Source organism: Nuphar pumila, chromosome 16, assembly GCF_984573655.1.
Source record: "Nuphar pumila chromosome 16, dmNupPumi1.hap1.1, whole genome shotgun sequence".
Lineage (NCBI taxonomy): Eukaryota > Viridiplantae > Streptophyta > Magnoliopsida > Nymphaeales > Nymphaeaceae > Nuphar > Nuphar pumila.
Window position 1 is genome coordinate 70706527 of NC_143264.1, and position 20183 is coordinate 70726709.

Here is a 20183-nt window from a genome sequence, read left to right on the forward strand (position 1 = left end):
ATGCAAGACATTCAAATATCTGTTATTTTATTCAAATTATTCTAACACGTTATAATACATTCAATTCATAACTCTATACCTATCGAAGAGTTACAATATATTCAAAACATTGCAATATATTCATTTGAACAAAAAAATCATGATACAATTTCACATAGAATGCATAATCAAATGAAAAATAAGTTCATGCAAGCATGGATACAGACAAATCAAACATTGCAAAACATTCAAATCATTCATATTAAAATAATATCAAACATGTACCTACAACAAACGCACTCCATTATCCCGTTAACTACTACCATACCTAGCATAAAATTCATACTAAAAAAATAAGAACACTTCTATTCTCATACATTAAAATCATGCGCAACATGATCCTCAAACTCCATCAAAGCAGTCCTAGATATCCACAACTAAGTGAGTGTGTGAACAAAAAAGTGTTGCATCTAATAAATTAAATAACATGTGATGCACTTGCATCACTTACTCACCACGGGTATTTACCCGATTTGAATTGCTTTTGCCTTTGCATTTTTTTCTTATTTTTTTTTGCATTGTATTTTTAGTCATATGTGATGCTTAGCACTAAGCATCGCACAATTAGTTTATCAACGTACCTGCGAAACACATATATACAAAATAAAATAGGGACAGGCTCGACCCCTCCCTGGCGAAAAAAAGCAAAAAAAGGGGGGAGGGGGTCGAGCCCCTCCCATGCATCCCGTAAGACAAGGAGGGGGCTCGGCCCCTCCCTTGCATAAAAAAGGGGAGTGGGTCGAGCCCCTCCCGGTCATCCTGTAAGACAAGGAGGGGGCTCGACCCCTCCCTGGTGAAAAAAGGTAAAAAAAGGGAGGGAGTTAAGCCCCTTCTGCGACTCCCATAAGACAGGGAGGGTTCGGCCCCTCCCTGACAAAAAAAAAGGGAGGGAGTCGAGCCTCTCTCGCGACTCCCGTAACACAAGGAGGGGGCTCAGCCCCTCCTTGACGAAAAAAACATAGGGAGGGGTCTGATCCCCTCCCACGACTCTCATAACACAGGGAGGGGGCTCGACCCTTCCCTGACAAAAAAAATATAGGGAGGGGGCTGAGCCCCTCCCGTGACTCCCGTAACACAAGGAGGAGGCTCGGCCCTTCCCTGACGAAAAAAACATAGGGAGGGGGTCAAGCCCCTCCCGCGACTCCCGTAACACAGGGAGGGGGCTTGACCCCTCCTTGACGAAAAAAATATAGGGAGGGGGCCGAGCCCCTCCTGCGACTCCCGTAACACAGGGAGGGGGCTCGGCTCCTCCTCGGCAAAAAATGTAATGGCCAGCCTGAGCATCGGTCATCGATGAAGGGGGAGGTCGATGAAAAGAGAGAGGGGTGTCGGGGGTTACTTGAGCGTCAGGTGTCGATGAAAGGGGGAGGTCGGCATAAAGCGGGGGGGAGGTCGGCGAAGGGGGAGCGTCGGGCGACGGGGGAGCATTGGCGGGCAAGGGGGGCGACGAGCGGCAGACCAGGGGGGGGGGGGTCACAGGAGACAGACCGGGGGCGACAGGAGGCTGGCTAGGGGGCGACCGGAGGTAGGTCGAGGGGCAACGAGAGGCGGGATGGTGGGCGACGGGAGGCGAGTCGGGGTAGATGAGAGACGGGCTGGGGAAACGCGGCGAGCACGAAACAGAAAATAGAAAGAAAGGGAAAAAATTAGGGATTTACGGGAAAATTAGCGCCGGATTCGCGATGACCAAATTTCGTCATTAAGTCATCACTATTTGAAGATGACTTAGCGATGCAATAGTTCTATCGCTGATCCGTCACTAAGTTGCACCGGATATGGCGATGGAATAAAATCCATCGCTAATCCGTTGCAACGTAGCGACAGATTATCGATAGAATATTTGTCGCTGCTAAAATTGCAAATAAACGATATTTTAGTGACAAATATCTTTCTCTTGCTATTTCGTCACCAATTTGTGATAGATTTTGTCTATCGCAAATGTCCATCGCTAATTAACATTTTTCTTGTAGTGTTCAACTTGTCTCCACCAACAAATCATGGTCATGTAGAAGATTTTGTTGACATCCAATCCTAATCAAAATATTTGGGTGGCATAAGAAATAGTCAGACCACTAAACAAAACTAAAAAGAAAAAAAAATAAAATAGAGCACCAGAATCCTAGTTCAAACCCCTTCGAACATGAGATCAGATCAATTAAGTATGATGATTAGCCGACTCTGGACATTTTTCCCAACCATAAAGAGAAAGCATCAAATGAGGAAGCATATTCCCTACAAGCATATGTAGTGAATTTAAAAGTATTAGCCACAAGCATATGTTAAAACTTCAAAAAGGGTGCTAAAAAAACCCTTAAATTTCATAGAACTTAACCTGAACAAATGATGCTGGCATGCTATAACACAGAAACCAATGAACTTCACATGATGAACTACTATTTATTAAGGACTGTTGTGTGGATTTATTCGTTTCTGTATTGTGGATGTCATTTAATAGGTCTATTTTAGTCATGCCGACATTGTGAAGTGCTTACTAGCATCTTAACGATAATTTGTCATGCTTTAAGATAAATATGTTTGTTGAATTGGTATAAACAATATTATTCTGATCAAGGGGCCTCAAGTTCAAGTTCCATCCGAAGATATTCTACCCCTCAACCATAATAAGTGAAAAAAAATGGGGAAACAAGAATGTTTAATCTTTCAATCTCATTTTCTTTTCATGTTTCACTTTAATGATATGTAGGTTTAGGTTCAAGCTTCAGATGTAGTCATCTGGTTTTGATTCATCAGTTTGAGGCATATATATACTTCTTTGTTAATTCATGACAAATTCAATTTCACCAACATTAGCAACTGCTATTGAGAAAGAATATGAAAAGTAAAAAGCCAAAAGCTTATAAGATATGCTCAGATGATTGAAAATGAGTCTTTGCCACCAAAAAACCATTTCACATATCAGGTGGTTGCTTGTATTGACAAACAATCTGAATGATTTGCAAAGAGCTTGCCTGATAAAAAGTATTTTAAGTTGTTATTTAGTAGTATGTATGAATCTCTATATGGTAATGGTGTTCTTACAAAAAAAAACATCATTTTCTCATTTTTTTTACTCTCTCTCTCTCTCTCATTTTTTACAAAATCATCAACAATATGTCATGAGATTCCAATTTTGAATGTTACCAACCTCTTTAAATGTTTCCAATTAGTATATATATTATATATCTGAATAGTCTTTCTGTAGGATAATAATTGGCTTTAAAATGAATATTTAATTAGGTAGTTATGTTTTACTCTAATAATCAGCCATATTTTTCATAATTGAAGCTAGTTTTTTAAATGAATTTCATAATAGATATCGTTCTAATGATCATAGTTAAGTTTGCAACATGTTAATCTTTTATAAGTAGTTGATTTTAGCTAAAGCTTCTAAATTTAGATCTTTTCTATTTTGAATGTTTTAAAAGGGTAGATGTTAATAGTTAATATGTTAAATTCAGTAATTAATTTCAGCTTTAATATATTTTTCAAATTACTAATTAGAGGCATTTTTTTAAACAATGCATTTGTGTCCACCTTAGTATAGATTATTGGCTCTGCCACTGTTGAAAGATTCTCTTGTTGAATATAGTGGGGTTGTTGTCTATGAATTTGGATCAATCATAGATACATGTTCACGACAGAAGTTATGAACCTTATACATCTAGAATTGATCGATTCTTAGAAGTGGCACGCACACATGTTGATGGAGTTGGTAGGACACGATGCCCATGTCGAGACTGTAAGAATACAAAATATAGACATGTAGATTACATCAAAACCTACTTGATTGCATGTGGTTTTACCATGAAATATATTCAGCCTCAAGTGAGTGTGGCCCAAACCCACATAGATGCACTGCATATACATGTGTGTCATGATGAGAGAGAGGATATGACAAGATCATGATCGAGTAGATGAATTGTTGGACGATATTATTATGGGGACCACGTTGGATGCAGCTCCAGATGATGATGGTGAACATAAGCCTCTTCAAAACTTAATGAGTGATGTCTGGAGCAATCTATATTCAGGTTGTATAAAGTTAAGTAACAAATCATTCTCAAGCTATTACATATCAAAACATTGAACAATTTAAGTAACAGATCGTTTGACATATTAATTGATTTGTTGGAGGCATTGCTCGAGTGAAAAAGATTGTTAAACTCTCAACATGAGGCAAATAAATTTGTGAATCGCACCGACTTTGATTACGTGAAGATAGATGCATGCGTGAATGATTGCGTGCTTTTTTAGGAAGAGCATGAGAAGAATAAAATTTGCCTAAAGTGCAATGCTTTAAGATAGAAACCACGCAAAGGCAAAGGAATCAAAGTTTCTCAAAAGGTGTTACAATATTTTTTCGTAAAACCAAGGGTGAAACACTTGTTCATGACAACATAAATAACATCATATATGAGGTGACACAAGACCATACATGCAAGCGATGAGAATATACTACCATCCATCAAATTTTGTAATGTGAAAGGAGTTTAACAAAAAATATATATCGTTTGCGATGAAACCTCGCAATGTTTGTCTTGGTTTGGCAAACGATGATATCAATCCATTTAGAAATATAAGCTTGTCATACAACATGTGGCTCGTACTACTATTGTCATATAATCTACCTCCATGAAAGTGTATGAAAGATTATTTCATACAAGTTTTCCTACTCATCCATTGACCAAAGGCACCTGAAAATGAAATAGATATTTACATGCAGTCATTAATCAAAGATTTATGAGAGTTATGGGATGAAGGCATTAACACATACAACACATCAATTAAACATATATTTCAGATGCGAGCAACAATAATGTGTACTATCTATAAATTTTCAGCATGCTTATAGTGCAATAGATAATACCAAGAAATGTGTATGAGATTCTACCATTTTTAGTTAAATGGAACAAAAAATAGGATAATGATGTATATCAGGAGGACGATTGCTGAGGGGTTCATTCATTACTCTCTCACACCATCGTCGAAGATCCCATGTCGTTTCACCAAGATGATTCAGAGGATGATTGAAAAATATTATTTATGTGTATGATTCATCATGATAATATTTATGTTATGAGATAATCTTATTTAGCACTTAGTTGTGATATGTTTAGACATTGTAGGGCATTTTACAAATTGTAGCATGTCTCCATCATAAGCGGAGAAGAAAGACCCTGTGTTGCCAAAAAGTCCTAATTAGTTGGTGGACTCATGGCTAGACCCAGAATTTAATATTAGTGCAGTTGAACATCTATTTGTTGAAGCATTCACAAAGTATATTGCCTAACCATATTTTGATAAATAGATTAATCTATAAAAAAGTGTTACTAACTACTTTTTGATAATTTGGTAAAGATAGAGTTTACTTTAGAAGATAATATAGTTGATCATCGTGTTGTCGTGGATAAGCAGCTTCAGCTATCATACAAAAGGCTATGAAAAACATCCTACAAGTAGTACAAGATATTACAAATGTCTGAAGCAGAAGGACATCCTCCCGAAGAAATTAGCTATGAAGCGTGGAAAGATCTTTGCAACCTTTTCATCGAAAACTATTAGAAGGTAAATATTATATATATTTTTATAAGTAAATGAATGTTCAATTTTTTTTTATTTTTGTCTACTAATTGATCTTCGTTTGGTTAACAAGAGACATCTAAGAAAAATTCAGTGAATAGAGCCCAACAGACGGTCCAATATATCACTGGATCATCTTCATACCATCAAAAGTTTCATACAAAGGTAAGTTTCTTATTTTCTAAATTTATTTATTTTTATATAGTAGTACAATGTTAAATATGTTTGATGTAATAAATTTTAAATTTGTTATTTGTAGACTCTTGAAATGAGAGAGAAATAATCAACAGTGAGTGAGCTCTACTTAGAGATGCACACTCATTCAGATCGCAAGACATTCGTCTGCAGCGAAGCATCAAAGAACTATATAAGTAACCCATACTTTATAGTGTCACATTCATTCATTCTATTTTATATATTATCATTAGTTATTGTTAACTAATTATATATCATTAACGTACAGAACAAACTGTGATTTGTGGAGATTGAAAATGATGAAACATACTCTTCACAAGGAGGCACACTGATGTCGCCAGAAAAAGTCTTTGTGAAGGTCCTTGGGGAGTGGTCTGAACATGTGAGAGGGATTGGTGCATTTGTCATTCAATCCAAAGGCAAACCCCGAGTTCTAGAGCTATCTTTTCAATTTGAGGTGACACAGTCGGAGCTCGAACAACAACTAGAGCAAGATAAAGAGGAACAATGGACAAACCAATTGCAACTCAAACAACAAATAGAATGAAAGATAGAAGAAAATATGAAGTTTAGAGAGGACATATTGAATATAGTGGCATCGATCTGATTGAACCCCCTATCCTCGATCTCTTAACGGTTTTAGTATAACCCATTTTCCCATCATCTCTCTCTCTCTCTCTCTCTCTCTCTCTCTCTCTCTCTCTCTCTCTCTCTCTCTCTCTATATATATATATATATATATATATATATATATATATATATATATATATATATATATATATATATATATATATAAGGACCGTTCAAGCAAAGGAAGGTTCAAAATCTATAACAATATATCTATAGAGTAATGGGTTTGTGCTAAATAAAATATGTTTTCATATTTATATTTACCATCATGTTAAGTTGCTTGTCATCTCAGAAAATACATGAATCCACCACCTCCTACTGCTTACTCGTCAAGAGAGATGACCCTCTCGGACGGTGGTGAGAATGACCCTCATCATCTCTCTCTCTCTCTCTCTCTCTCTCTCTCTCTCTCTATATATATATATATATATATATATATAAATAAATGGGTCTAGCTAAATAAAATATGCTAAACCAAATATGCCTCATATTTATATTTACCATCATGTTACATTGCTTGTCTTCTCGAGAAATAATCAAGTGTGAAATAATGTTTTCTAATTTTATATTAGAACTTATTTTTTTAAATACTCTTATTTATTTATTTATTTATTGTATAGCAAGTGGATAATATTTTGGTGTATTCTTCTTTTCTTTTGGCACCATAAAATTTTATCTTCAAGACGGTAAAACATTGAAGCCTCACATTTACTTGAGTGTTTGTGATTTTGAGCATTATGTTCTTAATAGTTGTCATTGGTACTAGCATGTTGTTTTATTTTTTTATGGCAGTGAAGCAGCCAGAAGTAAGATTAATTCATTGGCATATAAAGTTGATTGGTTGATTAATTCACTATTGAGTGATTTCATTGGGCCAGTGATGAGAAAGATTTTAGTCAATCACATCAATTATTAGGCAACTTGAACTTATGTTTTTGTTAATGAATATTAAAAGCTATCATATACTTTCATTTTGTAATGCCCCCAAAAACTCGAACATGTAACTTTTTAGGAAAATTTTGAAAGCCTTGTAATTATTTCTTTATTAAAGTTTTAAATAGTAATTCAACAGAAAATGGTGTTTTAAAATAACAAGTCAACAAACCTTGGGTGCATTACTTATGAACATTCCTTTACCCAACGGATTTATAACTCTGTACATTCATTGAAACCAAATAAATTCAAAACAAGGTTTTAGAGTTTATATGAAAAGTAGAATTTCAAAGAAAACCCTTACACCAAATTATAAGAAAAATGTCCTTAGAAGCGAAACATCAGGCAAAGAGTTTCATCTTGATATCATCACATCATCATGTTATTGCTTGTCATACTAACCTAAACTTCACCTTTACCCATGAAATGAGGTCAAATTGATAAAAATTTGGTAGGTTCATAGATATAACAATTCAGAATAAGACTAAAACATGCATAGTTCCATTCATGATATGTAGTTCAGAATAAGTAAAAATGAGCATGATAACATTGTTTCAATATTAGCTGTCCTGAGGGTACACAAAGGAGAGAACGTAAAAACAACTGAGATTGCCTGAGGGTTTGTAATGCTATGTATTTTGTTACCCTGAACAACTAACTGAGTTTGTTCCTAAGGGGACAGCCAATGACCGAGAGAGAATAATCCAGAGGCATTCGTGGCTAGGGATACATCCAAGTTCTGCAGAAGTCTATGAGAACTATCACCTAAGATAATTTTTTATAGCCCCCGTCCCTTAACTCTGATGACTGGGGACACCAAGTCATTTGCTCGAAGAGTGTAGTTGTTAACAACATATTCATCAGAGTTTTTGTATCGTCCTATCCTCTCTCTTGAAGAAACCCATCCTCTCTCTTGAAGAAACCAAAAGACAAATGGGTATGTTAGATTCTATTTTAACTGATGACTCATTTTGCATGCTCTGGTCTTTCAAACTAAATTGCGCATCTTACCTGTGAAGCCGATGATCACCATTTATGTGATTTTTCTTTTTATCATTGTGCATTTGCATGCCACGAGGTTACCATAAACCTCTCATCCAATCATTGTAGTACTAACATACCACGCATGTTTGATAGTACCACTACGCTAAAAGGGATATCAATTTCTTAGAAAGAAACCCCAACTTTATTGTGTTGCAAAAGAAACGATGTAACCATTTTACTTTAATTCGATATGCTTTGTCTTTCAAACCAACTCAAGTATTTTGCCTGTGAATGCTATCATCACTATTTATGTGATTTTTTTTTTTAACATTATGCTATTATATGTTATGAGGTCACCATGAACCTCTCATCTATTTATCGTAGTACCCACATGCCACGCATGTCTGATGGTACCGCTATGATAAAAAGGAGTATTGGTTTCTCAGAAGAAACTCTAAACTTTGGTTAGAAAGTCTCAACTCTCTGTACTCTTGGCCGAGGGTATTCGAGTCATTTGAATATCGAACAAAATTTGTATGTACCTCTTCCTGCCACTCAGGTTCAAGGGAAAAGCTTGGTTGTGAATAAAAAAGTGTCAAGTGTTTGTTTTTGCTTTTTAAAACTATGCATATTTCAAAATATTGGAATCTCATAAGAAATCTCTTTCCTTTAAAGATTTGGTGAACATGCGCAAATCCACGTCTTTAAAAGCAATCGTAGTGCAAGGTAGGAAAGAGTACGCAACACTGCATACCTTATAAGGCTGTATATATGTATATATAATACATATATCACAAAAAGTAAGTATGTGCACATTATAGCACAGCGGCAATGTAAATAACATAAAGCAAGACTTGATGTACGAAACCACACATTGAGCTAAATAAATTATGTAAGCAGTGCACGAGGTACAAAATCATACCTCAACTAAATAAATTGTGTAATCAATGCATGAGGTATGCAACCGTACCTCGGCTAAATAAATTATGTAAGCAATGCCCGATGTATGAAACCATACATCAGCCAAATAAATTGCATAAGCAAAAGCATGTGCACATAATAACGCGACAACAAAGTAAATGGCATAAATTTAAATGGACAAGGATACACAAAACTGCATCCTTGAGTTAAAAGCATATATAGGTATATATTTAATATATATATATATATATATATATATATATATATATATATATATATGTTAGAAGTGTTCTGCCATTGTCCTTGTATGCAACTTTCTCCTACCTCAAAGATTGTCAGATTCACTGACGATTTGAGCATAGGTTATCAGGAGCTCATGCCTCAGTGTGCATATCGAGTCCATTGCACTGATAAGGTGTACTAAAAGTATTTGTCATACTGCAAAAATAAGAATGTGAGAATTCTTTTTAAAACAATACATTAGTGTCAGGTTTGTGACGTAGAGGTTGAACATGAGCCTAATTCGATCCGAGCTAGGACCCGGTGTTAGCTGGGCTCAGCTTGGTTGAGTCTAACTGACCGCAAATGGGGACCGAATTGGGCTCGATAAATACCGAGCTCAACTTGGTCGAGTCTACCCAGCATGGCTGGGCCACTGCCACAGTCTGCAGCCAAGCCGAGCTCGGTTTTGGTCGTCAAAGGAAAACAAAAAGGTGAGGGGGAAGGCTCGATAGTCAAGTCGAGCCTTGTCCTTCCCTTGGACAGGACCGAGCATAAGCTCGATCCTCTAGTGTTGAGAATCAGGTTGGGCTCGATATGTCCCCTCAGTTGTAGCATCTTGTTGCAGCTGAAGGGCTAAGGGAAAAGAGCGGGGGAAGGAGGGCCAATGCCCTCTTGATGGCACCACACAGAGAGAATGAAGAGAGGGTGAGGCAGGAGGGTGTTGGCCAGAAGGAGAGACGCAAGGGGATCCTGACGGAGGGTGTTGGCCTTCGGCTAAGGAGGAGACACAAGGGGAGAGATGCATAAGGGTAAGGGAAGCTCTGGGTCAGGGATAGAGATAGCGTCGAGGGGGGTGAGGGAGCAGGGGTGAGCGTTGAGGAGAGAGAAACACATGGGAGAGGGGGAAGCCACAGGGGGTATTTTCTCCTTTTTTTGTAAAAGGGAAACCCCCCTGCAGGGGTTTTAAAAAGAAAACATTGGGGTGGTTGGACCCGGATCCAGGTTGGATCCGGTCAGACCCAACCTGGATCCAAAACCTTTTTTTTAAATTACAAGTGTTAAACATTTGATTGTGTAATTGTTATTGTTTGAGTGATTCCATTTTCATTGTTATTGAATTTTGTTAAATGTAATGTTTGAAGTTCAATGTATATTTCATATGCAAATTTTGTAAAAAAAAAAATAATTTAGGGCCTATAACAACGACATTCCTGTGTCACTGCTATAGGTCTTAAACCTATTAAAGCCTATAACGACAACATCAAAGTCGCCATTATAGGCTATAATGGTGACCTCATAGTCATCATTACAGCCTATAATGATAACTACATGCTTTCCATTATAGGCTATAACAAAATTTAATTCTCTATGTTATCTCCTAGAATGGCGCTGCTATTGAGATGTATTCTTTAACGACAACCTATAATTATTATCGTTATTACTCTAAATCTATACATCCAGTTTTTGTCGCCTTTATAGGTCTATAATGATGATAAAAGTCATCGTTATTAAGCCTCATCTTTGTAGTGAGCTGATAGTATAGAACCAATAGTTCCAAGCCCAACGTGATGTCTTGGAGAATTTTATGAACCGTGTTCCCATAATAAACAACCTAAGACACAATGTAAACATCAAATGTAGAAGATGACAATGAAAAGTGAATGATTAGTTGATGCATTCACGTTGAAAACAATAGAACCTTATAATGATGATATAATTAACAACCTTATCTATCTACCTATTATGGAACAACCTTGAGTTGGCATACCAACTTTGAGTATACACAAAAACCTCATTTGGGTGAAGTTAAACTACATTACGACAAACATTTAACCACTTACATGACTCTAGAACTGTTTTACTCAATCATTACTATAGTAACTCTGACCAAGGTTGTTAAATGCGATGAGGCGAAGCGAGGCATTGAGCATGTTATGAAGCGAGGCATAAGCCTCAAGGCGTTGAAGCGTAAGCTTCATGATCAAAATAATAAAATATATAATATTAATAAAATAATGAAAATTCTAAATAAAAACTACTAATTTGCTTTTAGTTATTTAAGTATAAAATCATAAGAAAATAAAATAAAGATGATTCTCGCATGAAACAGGGAAAACCAACGTTTCCCACGGTGGCTGCAACAAAAAGCAGCCGGTGGGAGGGAAGTGGGCTCCAACCTAATAGACCAACAACTACCATGCAACACATCTCTTCGAACCACTTTGACCTTATTTACTGAGAGAATAGATTGAATTGGTAAAAGAACAAAAGTGCAAAAGAGTTGCATCTGGATCTCAAACCGTGGAAAACGCTCTCTGCGTTTTGTTGCAGCCACCGTGGGAAACGTTGGTTTTCACACAAAGGGACATCCGAGGTCTGAATCCATTTGCATCAAGACCGAACTCGAGTCCATATCGAATCTGGCCATCATCAGATTCATCACCGATCTCTGCGTTCGCCATTAACTAATCGGGGCAGGACAGGGAGGCGATGTCAGAATCGACCTTGAATGAGACGATGCTCACAACGTTTTCCGAGAATTGCTCGCTGATGCACGCGCCGCGGTACTCAAAGAGTAAGAGGAGGAGAGTGTACCAAATTATGCATTGGAGGACGACGATCTGTACCATGAGGCCGTCGGAGGAGGTGTCGTATATTCCAGTATGCTTCAGGTACTGAGTGTGCGCCTCAGTACCTTGAGCATGTGCCTCGCCTCTGAGGCATACGCTTCAGGTACTGAGGCGTACGCCTCTCACAACACTGACTCTGACACTCCCCCTCAAGTTGGAGCGTGGACATCCATTGCGCCCAATTTGCTTTTCAATTTGGTAAATTGCTCACGTCCCAACTTCTTTGTAAAGACGTTTTCGTGTTGCAGTGAGGTAGCCACAAATTTAGTTTGCATTAATCCACTCTATATTTTCTCACGAACAATATGACAATCAATTTTGATGTGTTTGGCATGTTCATGAAAAACGAGATTGGATGCAATGTGAAGAGCCACTTGATTGTCATAAAACAAGATTATAAGTTAAGTGTGACATATTCCTAAATTGGTCAATAAGTATTTCACCCATGTGAGTTTGCTACTTGCTGCAGCCATTGATCAATACTTTGCTTCTGCTTAAGATCTGGCTACCATATTCTGCCTATTGGTTTCCATGATATAGGGCTTTGGCCTATCATCGTGCAGTATCTTGAAGTTGATCTTCTAGTCATTGGACAAGATGCCTAATCTAAATCACAATAGCCGATTATCTATAATTTACTACTTGAAGATAATAAAATACCTTGCCTGAGAGTGGCTTTGAGATACAGTAGAAGTTGCAGAGTTGCTTTAAATGAGGCTTACGAGGTCTGCTCATAAATTGGCTCAGAATGTGTACAACATAGACTATATTCAATTGCATAATTGTAAGATATATGAATCTTCTAATTAAGCCCTGGTATTGTCTAGGATCATGAAGTTCATCTCCATCTTCATTGGTAAGTTTTAAATTCTGCTCCATAGAAAATTTGGCTGGTTTGACTCCAAGATAACCCGTATCATGTATGATATCTTAGGCATACTTTCATTATGAAAGAAATATCCCTTTCTTGGATCTGGCAACTTCAATGCCAAGAAAGTATTTGAGATGCCCCAAATCTTTAAGATAGAATTTGTTGTTAATGTGATCTTTTAATGACTGCATTTGGTGAAGATTATCCCTGACAATGATGATGTCTCTACATAAACAAGAACAAAGATTTGTTCTTGTTCTGTTATTTAAAAAATAAGCAATAATTTGTCTTAGATTATACCATTCTCATGTCCTTTAGAGAAAATGATAATTTAGAAAACCAATTTTGTGATGATTGTTTGAGTCCCATCGATAGACTTATTCAATCAACATACACAAGTCTCCCCCTGTCAAGTGAATCTAGGAGGTAGTCGCATATAAACCTCTTATTGCAGATCCCCATGTAGAAATGCATTATTGACATCAATTTGATGCAAATGCTAATTTTTAATAGCTGCAATAGTAAGCAAGCAACGAATGGTAACTAGATTGGCAATGAGAGCAAATGTTTCATTGTAGCCCACGCCTTCAAGTTGGGTAAATCTGCGGGCGACCAAATGTGCCTTATATCTTTCGATGGTTTTGTCAAATCTGAATTTTGTTTTGTAGATCCACTTGCATTCGATAGGGTGCTTTTTTGTAGGTAGACTAGTCAATGTTCAGGTGTTGTTTGCTTCAAGGGTCATGACTTTGGTAGCCATAGCGTCAATGTTGGTGGTTTATAACTTGGGCAAAGGTTCTAGGGTCTTGGTGTTGTGTTATGGCTGCAAGGAAGGCCTTGTGGAAAATAGAAAAATGGTTATAATTAAGACATTGAGAAAGATGATATTTTGAACCTGTGAGAATCTTGATTGTAGAGTTTGATTGAAGAACAAGAGCAATAGTATACCATTTATAATCTTTGGGATGTCTAGGTGGAGATTGATGCCTTGTAGAGTGCTTGATTGGAACATCGGTTTGGTCGTGGGTCATGGGATTGGAGTTTTGGGTATTAGTTGGAGTTGGATATTGTCTGTCATTTGTTGGTTGAGAATGTTGGTCTAGGTTTGTAGTTTGCTCATGAGAATGGGGCTCACCAACATCAGAAATAGGCAAAGGCAACACCATATCAGAGTCTTTGTCTGACTTGCTCAAGTTTTAAAATAAAAACTCATTTTCATAAATTTTGACATCTCAAGTGGTGAAAACATGTTGACTCTCAAGGTCATAAACTTTCTATCCAATTTTTCCATGAGGATATCAAATACAAACATCTTTTAGTTCTAGAGTCAAATTTTTGAATATGATGTGTGTTGTAGGAATAGCATAAACACCTGAAAATTCTCAAATGATCATAGTGAGGGTCTTTATTAAAAAGTTCATATAAGGTTTTATCAAGTAATGGATGTGAGGAAAGCCTGTTGATCAAGTAGGTGATAGTCAGGATACATTCTCCCCAAAATTTCAAAGGTAAGTGGCTTAAAATCGAAGTGCCTATGCTATGTTAAAAAGATCTTAATGTTTGCACTCAACAAGTTCATTTTATTGGTGTGTCAAGACACAACTATGTTGGTGATCAATTCTTTTTCCTTTAAATATGATTGCATATCATTAAAAAAGAATTTGGTCCCATTATCGGTATGTATACATTTGATTCTTCTATTGAATTGATTTTCAACCATGGATACAAAGTTTTGAAAAAGACTACAAGTTTTCGATTTGTATCACATCAAATAAACTCATGTACTTCTACTAAAATCATCGATAATGGTTAAAAAATAATGAACACTAGAAAATGACAGAGTTTGATATCCTCTCCATGTGTCAATATGAATTAATTGAAGTATGGCATTAGAAGATATGAAACTTGTAAGAAATGACAATCTAGTTTGTTTGTCCATTGACAAATAGAGCAATGATCAATGAAATAATAATAATCAAACTTATTGAATTTAAATAAAGTTGGCAATCTGTCATTAGACAAATGTCTTGGGCAATTATGCCAAAGTTCAGAGGAAGATAAAGAAACACTCAAAGCAAGATCACCACTATGCATCTCCAAGATATAAAGTTTGTTGTGAAGCCTACCCGCTCCAATCGTCTACATCGAGATAGGGTCCTGAAACAAACAAGAGTCATCTTTGAATATGACATGACATTTTAAATCTTGGATAATTTTGCTCACAGATATAAGATTAAATTGAAAGTTGAGAACACATAAAATGTTTTTCAAGGTTAAACGAGATGATAAAATAACATTTTCGATATAGGAGACATTGCTAGTTGTCTCATCAGGGAGGCTGACTGGACAACATAAGGCCTTTTTAAGTGAGAACATGCATGAGAGAGAATGGGTCATGTGATCAGTAGCTCTTGTGTCTATGATTCATGATTGAGCTATAGAAAGGAAAGCAGAATGATTGAGTATATTACCTGCGAGATTGGCTTGAAGACCTTGGTTACTTGAATTAACAATATTCATGATCCTTTGATATTGATATGAAAAAATCTGAGGAGATGGTGGGTTTGGATTTAGTTCTTGTGAACTTTAGACAACATTGGCACTTGCATTGGCTTTGACGTCATTTGATCTCGTAGAAGAATGCGTTGGACGTGCCAAAAAACCACGAAGATGAAAGCACTTGGCCTTGACATGGCCAAGCTTGCCGCAATGATCACACTTAGGTCGAGAATGACCTCGAAATTTGGGTGCAACCACAATGTTGGTTGTTGTGGCTATGGGAGTTTCAGCTGCTGGTACAACGTGTAGTTCACATTGTCTTTCTTCTTGAACAATCAGTGCATAAGCTTTGAAAACAAAAGGGGTTGAATCCATAAGAAGTAGTTTGTTCTTAATGGAATTGTAGCTATCATTCAATCTCATAAGCAACTGCATTAACCTTTTTCATTGTTGATTCTCCAGAATCACTTTCATCACCCCCACAAGAACAAGACAAGATGGTAACATATGATGATAGCTCATCCCATAGACCTTTCAGTTTGGTAAAATAAACTGCAATCGAAAACTAACTGTTTATGATTTATTATTTCATGTTGAATTTGATATATCCTCAGGGCATTAGATTGAGAGAATCTATCACTCAATTTTTTCCAAACTTTATATGCAGATTCAACATATATGACATTGTAAGAGAAGTCCCTGTGGAGAGAGTTGAGAACCTAAGAAAGGACCATGTTATTGCATCGCTCCTACAACACCACCAACAATGGAGGTCCATTAGGTTTCAAAATAGATCCATCAACAAAACCCAATTTGTTTTTGACACTCAATGCCATGCTCATGGCACGTTTCCACATATGATAATTGACTCTCATAAGAGGTTGTGAGACAAGGGAAACACCAAAATTATCTAAATGATGCAGATAATATGGGTCAGCCATGGATTCACGTGAGGACTCTTGTACGATACAGTTACTTGATTGTTGTTATTCAGCCATTGTTTGAGATCAATGTTGAACTTGGGCACAATCAAGACATGTTGTACTAGGAATGACGTTCCAACCAGAGGATCAACCACCACCGTAATCAGTTGGGCATTCATTGGGTATAGAACTGAACGATAGAACAATGGTCAACATGCATGTAGAAATCATAGATGCTCTGATAGCATATAAATGTCAAATATGGAAGATGACATTGAAAAGTGAATGATTAGTTGATGCATTCATGTTGAAAACTATAGAAGCTTATTATCTATTTAAACTACAACAATACCCAATCGTTTGCCGCAGTAACTCTAACACACAATAATTGATCTGGATTCATTTGAATGCTCGGCCAGGCTGCTTTAAAAATAGCTTGAAAGAAAGGGTAAGACCAGAAAATGTGTTGGGTAGTCTCCAGGTCGTTCTCACATAGGCAGCAGCAAATAACAATTTGGACCCCCATTTCTGAATGTGATCCAATGTACTGACGTGATCAGCCAACAAAAGCCATGCCAAAAATTGTGCCCTTGGGGAGGGTCCCGGGCGCCCCCCTATTCTAAGGATGCCGAGTAGCATGAAGCAACTGAGAATTCTCCATTGGATGTGAGCAGTCATTTACAAGTGGGAAGTAGGTAATATTATGTGTATGAGAGAGAGAGAGAGAGAAAGAGAGATGTTTGTCTGTATCATAAAGAACAACCAATACCTTAACTTTCATGGACTCAAGTCGCCAATGGACAACCTTATGATATTTATGAAATTCTACCAAGCCAAGGGTTCTTCACCATAGAAGAATAAAGTCACATGGAACTTACTTGAAATCCTTTAATCTTATTCATATATATATCACCGGACACAAAAAACCCACTTTATACAATAAACCATTTATTAATCAAATTAAGGGTAATTCTACCCTAAGAAAGAAAGAGATTCCCCCCTGCAGGATGACCCACATCCATATGAGTGTCCAGAAACCTGCTCAACATTTCAAAGTCAAGCTGGTCGAACTTGGATTGGTCAGTGCAAAGGTCCACCCCAGCGTTCTCCAATCCATGCTCAAAGAGTCCCCTATATAACCCCCCCTCCATTGATTCTTGCACTTGGTTGTCTTCCACCCTGGTGCTTGGGCCCTGCTCTGTTCCAGCTGAATCAATGGTGGGGAAGTCAAAAAATTTGTCGATGTCGATGTCGACTTCGAGGTCGTTCTCAAGCAGATCACTCCATGGCCTTTCGCTCTCTGCATCAGCCATCTCCCTGGTGGTCTCCGGTGCAGAGGAAACTGGACATGTTATTGTTGGTGGCAGTGGCTTCTGTGATTTCTTAACCTTTTGGTTGATTTTTAGGTTTAGATCACTCATTGACAATGATTTTTTGCTCAAACGAGCATTCCAGTAGTTCTTTATTTCGTTATCTGTTCGCCCTGGCAACCTTCCAGCAATCAATGACCATCTGCATCACAGCAAACCAATGGGTTATTATGATCAGCCTTTGGACACGTTACATCACAAGTGGGTTATAAACTAGCAATTGAACTAAGAAAGAGCAAGGTTCATCAGTTATTTGCTAGTGCATTTATTAGAATTGTAGCATGATAAAAAAAAATGAAGTGATTTGTCAACTAGTAATGGAACCAAGAAAAAAAAACGAAGTTTATTAGTTATTGCAGCCTCGAAACTCTTTGAATGATGAATGTTGTTACTCTAGGTGGGGTACCATCCCTGTTATTTTCTACAAGAAGTGTGGTAAAATTCGGGGATGCTTTATGTCCCAATGTCTCAAAAGTGATTGAAGTGGTGGGCCCCTTGAGAGAGATGAAAATTATTGTTGTGTGCACGTGAGTGAGTGAGTGAGAGAGAGAGAGAGGTTGATATTGGATTTAGGTTTCAAGACTCTTCACATGGTGGATCTCACTTGACTCACACCCGAGTTAACTCATACCTGTGTGCTTTGCTTTAAGGGCTCTCTAGACCTATGTCACATGGATACTCTGTTCCTTTGTCCATTTATATACTATAATTATATTAAAAACTTCACAAAAATGGTGGTATCCCTGTATCCGCAGTCATATCTATGTGACATAGCTTTAGACCGATGGCAAATTCGGGCTAGACTTTAAAAGAGCTCTGGGTATGATCAAGCAACTTTGTTCGATGCTGACTTAGTGCACTATAAATGTGACTTGGTAATAATATATATGCCCTCAAAGTTTTAACTTTTAGTTGGCATATCAAGAGTTGTTTGAGATCATATGGAGTTCATTTTCCTATGCTTGCTTGACTGGGAAATGTGTTGCAATTTTGTGATAGCAGCTATGACTTCCTCGGTCTGACAATGAGTAGGCATCCCATGCATCATGATGGCACCATAAATATACATCACAGATGCCTGATCACTATTCATCTTTTCCCAAACTAATAGGCTAGAGTGAGGAGATTATCGAGGAAAAGGGAAAAATATACCTGTTTCCTAGAAGATTGTGAAGTCTCATTATCATATCTTCTTCATCTTCTGATATGTTTCCTCTCTTAATGTCCGGCCTCAAATAATTCAACCATCGCAACCTACAGCTTTTCCCACACCTATTGAGACCTGTAAAATTGCACATATCTCAGTTTTGCACAAAAGAAATTAAAAGGAAATACTTATTTAGATGACAGGATCTTTGTTAATTATTAAGCTCAATGGTTTCAAGGACTTTTTGAGACTTGGGAATGGAGATGTGGTCCACATTGCTATAAATAATATTTGGATTTTGGATTTCGTGCTAGCTGCTAGAGCTATGAGTTCACATGGATTAAGTCCCCCAAGTGGGTTCTATGTTTGCATCAATCCCAATCAATCAAATATGGTCAAAGACAGCACCAACTTTGAGTTTGCTGAACCGGGTGTGATTTTTTTAAACAGAAAATTGAAAGCATTTCCACTACCAGGTCAAGACCGCTTCTGTAAAATAGTATTTGGTTGATTGGACCCGGTTGCCTGAGAGATGGGGGGTTTAGGAACAATGGTCTATACCCTTGGAGTAGAACAATGGTCTATGCCATGAGAAGAAAAAACTCAATGAAGAGTTCAGTGAACTGCTAGATTTCAGAGTGTCTGGTTGAACCAGTCTGCACTTTTTAGTCTGTAAAAAAGATTTGATGACAGTAGCTTCAACTGAACCCACACTGAACTAGTGGGAATCCATATAGGTAAATTTGAGCAAGAGTGTGAAGAATTTGGCTTTAAAACATCTGAGGAGGAGAGTAAAAAGCAGCTCTTTGCTTTTGGCATTTTGGAGAAGGAAAGAGAGCTAGATTACCCACAAAGCAAATGAAGTGGAGAGAGAGAGAGAGAGAGAGACCTGCTCTAGATGGAAGGGACCTCCATTTTTTGTCACCGTGAATCTTTATGAATTCTGATAGTCTTCTATCTTCGTCTGCTGTCCATGCTCCTCTGTTCACAATCTTCTTGTTGTGACTCTCGGGCTTCACCATTCTCTGTGAGTGAGTGTGAGTATGAGAGAGAGAGAGAGAGAGAGAGAGCAACGACAATTGAAACCTAGAAAGAGAGAGAGCACAGCAAGCACGCGACCATTCAATCAAAATAAAGCTCATTTTATACCCGCAACTTTCTCATACGTGTCCAAGTTACGGACGCCGCGAACCCACCAACACATGTAGGTTGACTTGGCTCAGCTTCGATTTCAGCTCG

General features: G+C 37.4%; 1 protein-coding gene across 1 annotated transcript; it reads right to left on the reverse strand.

The window, feature by feature from the left end:
* Positions 1-17404: 17404 nt before the first annotated feature.
* On the reverse strand, positions 17405-19966 carry LOC149813485 (transcription factor MYB3-like). Its single transcript, XM_089992138.1, has 3 exons — positions 19834-19966; positions 18950-19079; positions 17405-17939 (listed from the first exon to the last, which is right to left on the reverse strand). The coding sequence occupies exons 1-3, from the start codon at positions 19964-19966 to the stop codon at positions 17405-17407; spliced, it is 798 nt and encodes a 265-aa protein (XP_089848264.1).
* Positions 19967-20183: the final 217 nt, after the last annotated feature.

Bases quoted from the DNA above. Each gene is read 5' to 3' on its own strand.
- LOC149813485 (XM_089992138.1), bottom strand. From the start codon at position 19,966: ATGGTGAAGCCCGAGAGTCACAACAAGAAGATTGTGAACAGAGGAGCA. The intron at 19,080-19,833 runs GTCTCTCTCTCT...GCAATTTTACAG, and splicing joins GTCCCTTCCATCTAGAGCAG to GTCTCAATAGGTGTGGGAAA. The intron at 17,940-18,949 runs GTATATTTTTCC...GCTGTGATGCAG, and splicing joins CACAATCTTCTAGGAAACAG to ATGGTCATTGATTGCTGGAA.